Raw genomic sequence first — 9,798 nt, 5'->3', positions numbered from 1 at the left:
CTATAATAATCTAGATATTTCATAAAAATTTAGGGTACGTGTTTAAATCGCCTAGAGATTACTCTTATTATATTACTGTAATTCAAGTTTTTGATCCAAACATGATCTACAATGATTAGGCAAAGCTCAATGAGTAACAATAAATCAAGGTGAAGCGTGTCCGCAATCGACGTGGTTGGGTGGTCTCTACTCTCTAACACTGCAATTTCGAATGCTAGTAAATCGGTATTGCGAGACACATGGACGCCGGAGGAAAGGCATGCGTGGCAGGTGGCACGTACAAGACCTATTCAAAGCTGGCAACGGAGGGCTGCATTCATAACCCTCCAAAAATAGGACTAACAAGGCACCCACTTTCACGCAAACACCACAAACGGCCATGGATCCCAGCACCGATAAAACCTTACCTTTTGTGGGCATTAGAGCTACAACAAGAGAAAGCAAAAAATACCAAACCTTGGAAGACAACAAATAAGGGGAGCTAGATACCACGCATATCTAAACATGCCGTCCCGCAACAAGATCAGCGTGGCCATGCTGAGCTTGGCCCTGATGGGTCTGCTCCTTTGCCACCTCGCCACCACCGCCTCCGCCGCCACCGACAGCGAAGACGGCTCGGTGAGAGACGGCGGCAGCCCCGCCCCCGACTCCGGCGAAGGCCGCGTCGTCTATGCGGATATGAGGTTGGCTGATTCAGAATCCAGCTCATCCGATGCGCCGGCGTCGGCGCTGGCGCCGTCGTCCAGTTGAACGAAGCGACGGTGGTGGTTAAAAACTTATCAGGTCACGTGTGGCCGGCTACTATTTTTTCCGTAAGTAAAGATAGGCAAAGCGTGGCCAAATAATTTTATAAGCAAGTAATAAGTGTGATGGGTTAATCGAAATGATCAATGTATGACGTGTGGGCCAGGAGTTATGGCTTGCCTAGCCACATGTTATTCTACGTCTCCTATCTTCGTTGCACGTCTTTTTTTCCCCTTGTGTTATTATATATATCTTGAGTTCTTGATGGATTCCGACTTACCAATTGTTTGTTCAACTTCATTATTCCATTACTTTTAATGGAGAAGTGTACCTGTTCGTTGTGTATGCGCAAATGGAATGTCCAACATCATTGATTCCCACACTAAGAGCTTATTTGCATGAGTTTATCAGTCAAATTTATCAACCATTCAACAATATTTCTCTCTCATAAGTCAACTAACAGTATTTTAGTTATGGTTTTTCTAACCAGCAAACAGGCTCGAGGGACGCGTTAGGCCTGATCAGCTGCAGGTTCTTAGGCTAATGTAGGAGTCCCAGGCTCTTCTAATGCAAACTAGTATCATTAGATGAATCTCTAGAATATATTTTTATAAAATAACTTATTTGTAGATACAATATAAAAAATTTATTTGAAAATACAAATATGGCTAATATTTTTTATAAATTTAATTAAATTCATTAAAGTTTGACCAGATAAACCATAATACTTTTTTTGGGTGGGTGGGTAATACTGGCGTACTACCATGCCCACACAGATGGCAGAGGCAGATCGGCAAATCAGCCCACGTACACGCAAATGGAACTACGGTTTCGGGCCTACAAATTTGACAGGACCAGTCCACATACACACGCAAATCAGTGAAACAGCAAGAACAAACCACTCATCAGTTCATGCCGCCACAACGTCTGCGACGAAGCAGGCAAAACAATGAACGATGAACAACGAACGAGCCATTTATATATAAAATAAAACAAGCGACGAGCATGTATCTATCAGTCCTTTGCCTCTTCCTACCAGGCTACCACCACATAACAACCCCACAAATGTCCTAAAATGAAGGAATTCACCTCTGCTAACAGCGACCTTGGGGCAAACAACGGAGTATGGTTTGGATCAGATCAAACAGGTCAGCGACGGCCAGTGCAGGCGGGGACCTACTGCCTCATTTTCTTTGAGCTGCAGTCCGGGCACTTGTAGTGCTTTATGTGCTCCGCTTTGGCAGGGGTGATCCTCACGCACTTGCCGTGGAACCACCGCTCACATATGTCGCAGCCGATCCAGAACTCATTCGCGTTGTAAAGGCCGCCGCAGCTTCCACAAAAGGTTTCCGTGTGTTCCTCATCTTCCTCGTCATCGTCGTCGTCATAGTCTTTGGCAGCAGGAGCTGCTGCCCTGGAATTCTTCGCATGGCCATCGTTTGCTCTCTGCATGAGAAAGAAGCAATTCAATCTGAGTAAGATTTTGTACATAAACTGGAGCAAAACCAAACTATTGGAAAGATTAATGACACCTTTGATGAGTGTCTGGACTTGCCACTGCTATCAACCCCAGACCTATCTCTGCCGTGTTTCCTGTCCGCGAATGCTTCAAAGACAGAAGGATGATCACTGATCAAGCTGAATAAGCGCTTCCTGAGAGAGAGAAAAAAAGAGAGCAAATTATCAAATCAGAGACTGCATCAAGTCTGTCACAAACTAGAAAAAAACATTTCCTTTTCTCCCAATCAGTTTTCCAGCCTTGATCTTTAATAGTATCTTATTGCTACAAACATAGACTCCAGCGCACAACATGGCTTCAAACAGAGGAATTGCCAGCTCAGATAGACGTGAATAAACATGTCTGCGAGCAGTTGGGTATGTACAGAGAGAAAGAGTCCAAATGTCTAATTAGCTTTTTGGGGAAAAAAATTAGTCGAGATTTTTTTTTACAACATAAGTGCAGATTGATCTCTCCAATAAGTTCAGATTACTACGAAAGTACGAAAACAATACATAAGTGTTCACAAAGAAAATGTTCAGTCATTAAGTTGTCAGAATAACACTATCTGGACATCATAACAGAATATCACTGAGACAATAAGCGAGTATCAGAATACTGAGGCTCAAAAACGTCTCTCAAAAGATTTGAAGTGATGGGAAGCTTAGAATCTATATCCCAGTGTCAAAAGACAGAACAGGACTACAGTACAACAAATGATGACTTAACAACTAAGATCTAGGTCTTCCGAAAGTGTTCAAGTTAAGGGAATTTCATTTTAGTTTTAGGTGCAGAGATGGACAACTAAGGTCCCAAGAACAAAAGGCAAATTGGAACTTTCGAAAAATCCCCTGAAACTGAAAATTATATGGGATCAACTGCATAAAGCAACATATAGAACTAGAAGAATGCAGAGGAATAATTATGCATAACATTCTCACTGTAATTCTCATTCTCATAAAGGAAAACTTGTGATAGAAAGAACAACAAGTGCAAATCAGCAATCCAATCAATATAGAAGGCTGTTGAAATACACAAACCTCAATCTCCACAAAGTATGCACTTAGGAGTAAATACTACATAGGGTCAGCATTTAAATTCTGAGGATATTAATCTGAAAGGTGCAAGACGTATAATTTGATTAAAAAAAACAACATTTTGCTTACACACTAAAAAAATCAATAAATACTCAAGAAAAGCAAAGGAATATAAACACTGGCTAGCAGGAAAAATAGAAAATAAGAGAAAAAAAGCATAAATAGATGTCACTGATATACTGCTCATGTTGGCCATGACTCTACACATCTCGCGTATAATACCGTTATGTATTTTCAATGATCAACACACCTCTATATTAGTATGTTGGCACACTATTGTTTGGGCAACACTGACTGTAAAAATGAATAATTGAATACATCTTAACTAAATTATGCATATAGTTTCCCACCTTCCTAATTAGCTAAAATCATTTCCATGCAAACATAGAGCAATTGCACTAGCAAGCAAGCTGCAACAGTTTAGGACGTTCTGCATTTGGAAATGGAGTTTAGAGTTGCAAGATTCAAAGATTAAAGGATTCGCCAAGATGTTCGGATGCATTTGGAAATGGATGTCCCAGCAATAAATGTACAAGAATACTTACTAAGATATGCCTCTTTAAGCTCTGTTCTAAACCGTGGCATTATTCTCCATAATAAAACAAAAATACGATTGATTTCAGAATTCTTAGAAGCAATGGAACATGCTGTTCTAGAGCAAGATAAAAGCACAAGATCCTCAACTGCTGCACATGATTTTCTGTAATAAATAAAGTGGAAAAGGGACCAATAGTTTGGCACCCCCATAATAAACAGATAGGCCATGATCTCCGCAGTACTACTCCGAGATCGGAATTCTATGAAATGTGTCATTATGAAATATAAGGACTGATGATTCTGATTGCACATGCACTCATGCAGCATAAACAGAAACAAAAAGAAAAGAGAACAGCATGCAAAAGTACCGATAAAGCGAACTCATCCCCAAAGCATGACCCCCAATTCACTCAAAGGAAACAAAAAGAGGAGCACAATAAACATGTGCACATGCAAACACATGCACCAAGTGAAATAAAATAAATACAGATCATAAACACGAACATCCCCCAAAGTATCCCAGTCACCTAACAATCAAACAACTAATTCCCAAGAAAATAGGCAAACAATGAAGTTAACAAAAACCACAAATTCGAGGAGTGAATTTAAGAACATGCATTCTATGCTCTCGCGCAACAGCAGGCAACTAGTTGAGAAGGCGAATCGAATCCAGCATTCCAGTGTTCGAAGCAGAAAAGAATTGGTACCGGTCGTTGGCGTTGAGGCGAGCACCGTAGAAGAAAGCGACGGAGATGAGCCACGAGTCAGAGTGGACCGCGACGAGTGAGAGCCAGTCGCGGCGCTGCATGCCGTCGCGCGCAAAGTTGATGCCGAGCGCCGGCTCGGGCAACTCCGGCGGAACCTCGTCCGCCGGCGGCGACACCTCCCAGGTCCCGTTGGGAAGGCCGTAGAGACACAAATTCTCCTTATCTGCAAGCAGGAAAAGGAAACACCGATCCGCTCATTTCCCGCCCGGATCCACCACTCGACGCACGCACGCACCGCGCGAGAGCTCGCCGCGGATCGATCTCACTCACTCACCTGGGTCGCAGAAGCTGCAGAAATCGTCCACATCTGCACCGGCAACGACATGAGAGGCAAAGCGTCCGTTAGATCTGCGCGGGTCTCAGAGCGCAGCGGGCGGGGGGAGAGCGGTCGTTACCGGAGGTGAGGGCGCGGACGAGCCCCGCGCGGCGGCCGGAGAAGTCTTTAAAGATATCCTCGACCGAGCGCGGGTTGGAGGAGACGGGCGCGGGGGCCATATCCATGCGACGCGACGGCGTCGGTGCGCGCCCGCGCCGGCGGCGGCGGCGTGCTCCGGGCGGGAGCGGCTGGGGAGGGGCACAGCAGCAACAGCGGCCGACGAGGCGACGGCGCACACACAGGAGTTGGGATTCGGCTGCCTTCCTTGCTTCGTCGCCAATCTTTTATTACACACCCGAGCACCCGGCCGAGGCAATGTTTCGGTCACGCCTGACGGCCCGCGACGCGATGCCGCCTCGTGGGGCCCTGACACTGACACGGAGGGCCAGGAGCGTGAGATTCAGTGTGGCCCCACGTGGAGGTGAGATCCGTGGAGTGCGTGTAGGGGACAGATAGGTGTGGCCTATAGGGAAGACGGCCCGGATAGGCTGCTGACCTGGCACGATAGGGATGTGGTACGGGCCCGCCCGACCCTCCCCGGTTTGCGATCGAGTCGCGGTTTCCACTGCTTCGCTAGCTCAAGTTCACACTGATGGATACCGGCCTTGTTTACTTCAAAACAATTTTTTAAAAAAAATCACATCACATCAAATCTTATAACACATGTATAGACAATTAAATAGATAAAAATAACAACTAATTATATAGTTTATTTGTAATTTGCGAGATAAATATTTTGAATCTAATAAGACTATATTTAAACAATATTTATGAAATACAAATGAAAAATGCTATCGTATCCATTTTATAAAAGAATTTAGAAGTAAACGAGGCCCTGGTACGTCACAGAGCATAATCGCAGCAACGCAGAGACGTCGATCGTCGATCCGCGCATCAGGAGTTCAGCTTGTTTAGATGTGAAAACTTTTTAGATTTCGCTACTATAGTATTTTCGTTTGTTTGTGATAAATATTATCCAATCATGGACTAACTAGAATCAAAAGATTCATCTCGTGATTTACAGGTAAACTGTGCAATTAGTTTTATTTTTGTATATATTTAATGCTTCATGCATATGTCTTAAGATTCGATGTGACGAGAAATCTTGAAATTTTTTTAGTTTTTGGGGTGAACTAAGGCCTTTTTTAGATGTGAAAAGATTTTGAATTTCGCTACTGTAGCACTTTCGTTTGTTTGTAACAAATATTATATAATTATGGACTAACTAGGATCAAAAGATTCGTCTCGCGATTTACAGTTAAACTGTGCAATTAGTTTTTATTTTTTGTATATATTTAATGCTTCATGTATGTGTCAAAGATTCGATGTGACAGAGTATCTTGAAAATTTTTTGGTTCTTGGAGTAAAAAGCCTTAACGAACATTCAACAAGCACGTGTATTCAGTTCTACAGTGGCAGTCAGGTTCCCATCAGTAGCCGCACCGACGCTATACTAAGGCCTTGTTTAGTTCCCAACAAATTTTGCAAAATTTTTCAGATTCCCCGTCACATCGAATCTTTAGACACATGCATGAAGTACTAAATATAGATAAAAATAAAAATTAATTGCACAGTTTAGTCGGAATTGACGAGACAAATCTTTTGAGCCTAGACAAATCTTTTGAGCCTAGTTAGTTCATGATTGGACAATATTTGTCAAATACAAACGAAAAAGCTACAGTGTCCATTTTGCAAAATATTTTGAAACTAAATAAGGCCGAAGAAAAAATTTCGCGACAATGTAGCACTTTCGTTTGTTTGTGGTAATTATTATCTAATCATGGACTAACTAGGCTCAAAAGATTCGTCTCGTCAATTTCGACCAAACTGTGCAATTAGTTTTTATTTTCGTCTATATTTAATACTCCATGCATGCATCTAAAGATTCGATATGACGAAGAATCTTGAAAAATTTTGGGTTTTTGGGCGGAAGTAAACAAGGCCCAACTCACCACTATCAGAGAATCCACAAAGACAGAAACATACCGTACCAACAAGGAATGACCACAGCTGCTTGGTTCATCTCAGATCACACACTGACTGGCAGTTTCGGATATATATAGTTCAAATTCAGATGCTCCTCAACAAAACTATGGCAAAACAACTGCTAGGTTCATCTCAAAATGAGGTCTGGTATGAGAGCCCCACAGGTGCGCGGTGGGCCACAGGCCCAAAACTCCAAAAGCATTACAGGTTTCACTGTGGTGAGGGGGAATAGGATTTTAAGATCTCGGCTTCTCCTTCTTCTCCTTGAAGAGGGCGAGCAGGGAAACGCCAGAGACCTTCACGACCTTGAAACGGACACCAGGAATATCTCCCACAGCGTGGCCCTTACGACCGAACCCCGCAATCAGCACCTCGTCCTATAGAGAAAGGGAGTGCAGCAATTAGCAGCGAACAGCAGGGAGGAACAACATCAGTTACCCATGAAGAGTAGTATGAACTGGAGAAAAAGAATTTACATTCTCCTCAATGTAGTTCAAGCAACCATCGTTTGGCACAAAGGCAGCAATCTTCTTCCCATTCTTCACCAGCTGGACACGAGCACACTTACGGATAGCAGAGTTAGGCTGCTTAGCCTCAATGCCGCTGCAAATGAAATAGTGCATGTCAGGTATTGGTTGATTTGCCTGTCCTTCAGAGAAATGGAATATGCTGTTTCATGAACTCACATCTTCTCAAGGACGATTCCCTTTGCGTGAGATGAACCAGCAAAGGGTTTCTTCCACTCGTTGCCAAGATGGCTCTTCTTGTAGGCTTTGTCAGCCCACCTCTGGTTCCTTCTGTGGGTCTTGAGCTTGCGCCCAGCTCCCATACCACGGGTCTTACTGCAGCAGAATCACAAATGTTAACACCAGGTGTACCACATCAAACATTTTTAATTTAAAGATCAATAAAGATATGCAACCAAGTGCTTAAGTTGCTGCTTGTCACATGAGACTACTGTCTTCATTAAAGAGGATGCACATCCATGAATCTATATTCAGTGTTATATTCAGTGTGATTTTACAAGACATTGTAAAGCATAATTTGGTGCTGCCTGGGAGAGGGGATCTGATTACAGCACTTCCTCTATGCAGCCTGCTACATAAACACGAGAAGTAGAGAACCAAAAGGAATCCCAAAAGAACATTACACTACTCTCTGAACCCAGAATTCAAGGCACTAAAAAGTCATAATAGTTAGCTGCATCAGAAGTCAGAACTAACAGAGTGCTAAGCTTCAGAATTTCTAGTTTTTAGGAGTGTACAGAAGTTAGTAGCTGTAGATAAGATGGTTAAGCGCTCCACATTAAAGACTAACCATAATGATAATGCATAACATCTACACAATTATGTCAGCAGCTGGGGAAAGACCACTATATTACAGAAGTACAAAACATGATGAATATCATAGGCTTAAAACAGGTATTATCGGTATACCAGTGAGTCTACCATTTTAGTACTTAATTGGTGGGCAATTTGAGCTAATTCAGTAATATTAGATATTAGAAATGTGATGAATCAAGCATGAGACTATGCCAGCACCAGGTATAAATCATGCTTCTAAAAAAGGCAATAGACTGTGGGCACTACCAAGTAGCATATGAAACCTCTACCACAGCCATCAGAAAATTACTAGTCAACCTACGTGACTGAGAGACTTGCTACGCAGGTTTCACTTATCTGATTTTCTTGTAGGAAGACAACCAAAATTCTAGACCCAACGAACAACTAGATATCAGACGACGCATCACAAGATAACATGTTGAAACGCTGTTATTATCATCATAGATCTGGGAGAAAAAACGGAAAAAAATTTCACGGAATAGCGTAGAACTTCTACGCAATGAGATTGAGAGCACAGAATCATGAATTACCCCATGTTGGATCGGCGAAGGTGATGCCTAACTCGTAGCGGGAGTACGGCAGCCGAGTAGCCGGCGGCGAGGGCGCTGGAGCTATCAGGCGGCGGCGGCGAAAGGGTTTGGAGTCAGGTGTCGGGGAAGCGTTTATATCCCTTCAGCTCTGAAATAGGGCCTTACTAGGGCTTGTGTTTGGAGTAAATGGGCTAAGGCCTTTGGGTAAACTAAGTTGGCCCAAGTTTTGTGCTATTTTCAATACACAGCCCACACGAATTACTAGTTGTGCTCGTCGGCCTGAAATGGAATGACTTGAGGCTCTCTTCAGCTGCTGGGCCTAGAGAATTTCATGATGCTCTCCAACCATCCGAATCAAGCCCATAAAACTGCTGATCTCAAATTCTTTTTTAATTAAAAGAAAAGAGTGTTTAGATTCGAGAACCAATCAGATCAGTGCCCAAAGCGGCAAAGCCTAACGAATGAACAAATCAAACCGTACAGTCGGGATCAGGATGAGACGCGACGATGCCAAACAAAACAAGCAAAGGCCGCCACGGTACTAATCCTCTGTTTACGTACTGACATGTGGTTACCAGTATAACTAATAGTGATTCTGTTACTGTATATATATAACTGTACAGCACTAATCTCAAGTCAGACGAAAACACGGTGCGCTCTGAACAGAAAGACCTCCACAGCCGTACGACGCCCGCAATCCGTCGCGATCCTGCAGTTAACACGCGGATACGCCAGGACTCTCGCTCCCTTCCTCCACATTTTCTTTTCTCGCACGGGCACGGCACGGCACATCACGGATCAAGTACGCGCTCCATCGTCCATCCTGCAGCCGTTGCAGAGGCAGGCAGGCTTTCACTGACCATTCAAGCCAAAGCACTGTGCCGGCCGGCGCAAAGCCACGGGTGGTGGCGCTGTCGCCG

General features: G+C 43.5%; 3 protein-coding genes across 3 annotated transcripts; 1 reads left to right on the top strand and 2 right to left on the bottom strand.

The window, feature by feature from the left end:
• On the top strand, positions 410-1,126 carry LOC110431664. Its single transcript, XM_021450932.1, has one exon. The coding sequence runs from the start codon at positions 505-507 to the stop codon at positions 748-750; it is 246 nt and encodes an 81-aa protein (XP_021306607.1). The 5' UTR covers positions 410-504; the 3' UTR covers positions 751-1,126.
• On the bottom strand, positions 1,625-5,303 carry LOC8057052 (PHD finger protein ALFIN-LIKE 3). Its single transcript, XM_002463590.2, has 5 exons — positions 5,039-5,303; positions 4,918-4,950; positions 4,584-4,806; positions 2,277-2,397; positions 1,625-2,190 (listed from the first exon to the last, which is right to left on the bottom strand). Exons 1-5 carry the CDS (start codon positions 5,142-5,144, stop codon positions 1,921-1,923), a joined length of 753 nt encoding a protein of 250 aa, XP_002463635.1. The 5' UTR covers positions 5,145-5,303; the 3' UTR covers positions 1,625-1,920.
• On the bottom strand, positions 7,003-9,032 carry LOC8057378 (40S ribosomal protein S23). Its single transcript, XM_002463589.2, has 4 exons — positions 8,879-9,032; positions 7,692-7,847; positions 7,482-7,608; positions 7,003-7,382 (listed from the first exon to the last, which is right to left on the bottom strand). The coding sequence occupies exons 1-4, from the start codon at positions 8,881-8,883 to the stop codon at positions 7,242-7,244; spliced, it is 429 nt and encodes a 142-aa protein (XP_002463634.1). The 5' UTR covers positions 8,884-9,032; the 3' UTR covers positions 7,003-7,241.

Source organism: Sorghum bicolor, chromosome 1 (genome assembly GCF_000003195.3).
Source record: "Sorghum bicolor cultivar BTx623 chromosome 1, Sorghum_bicolor_NCBIv3, whole genome shotgun sequence".
In the NCBI taxonomy this organism is placed as follows: domain Eukaryota; kingdom Viridiplantae; phylum Streptophyta; class Magnoliopsida; order Poales; family Poaceae; genus Sorghum; species Sorghum bicolor.
This window is presented reverse-complemented; position numbering and strand designations above follow the sequence as displayed.

Coding starts and splice junctions, on each gene's coding strand:
- LOC110431664 (XM_021450932.1), top strand. CDS start 505: ATGCCGTCCCGCAACAAGATCAGCGTGGCCATGCTGAGCTTGGCCCTG.
- LOC8057052 (XM_002463590.2), bottom strand. CDS start 5,144: ATGGATATGGCCCCCGCGCCCGTCTCCTCCAACCCGCGCTCGGTCGAG. Junction 4,951..5,038: donor CGTCCGCGCCCTCACCTCCG/GTAACGACCGCT, acceptor TTGCCGGTGCAG/ATGTGGACGATTTCTGCAGC. Junction 2,191..2,276: donor AGTCCAGACACTCATCAAAG/GTGTCATTAATC, acceptor TTTCTCATGCAG/AGAGCAAACGATGGCCATGC.
- LOC8057378 (XM_002463589.2), bottom strand. Junction 7,609..7,691: donor GGAATCGTCCTTGAGAAGAT/GTGAGTTCATGA, acceptor TTTCATTTGCAG/CGGCATTGAGGCTAAGCAGC. Junction 7,383..7,481: donor TGAACTACATTGAGGAGAAT/GTAAATTCTTTT, acceptor CTTTCTCTATAG/GACGAGGTGCTGATTGCGGG.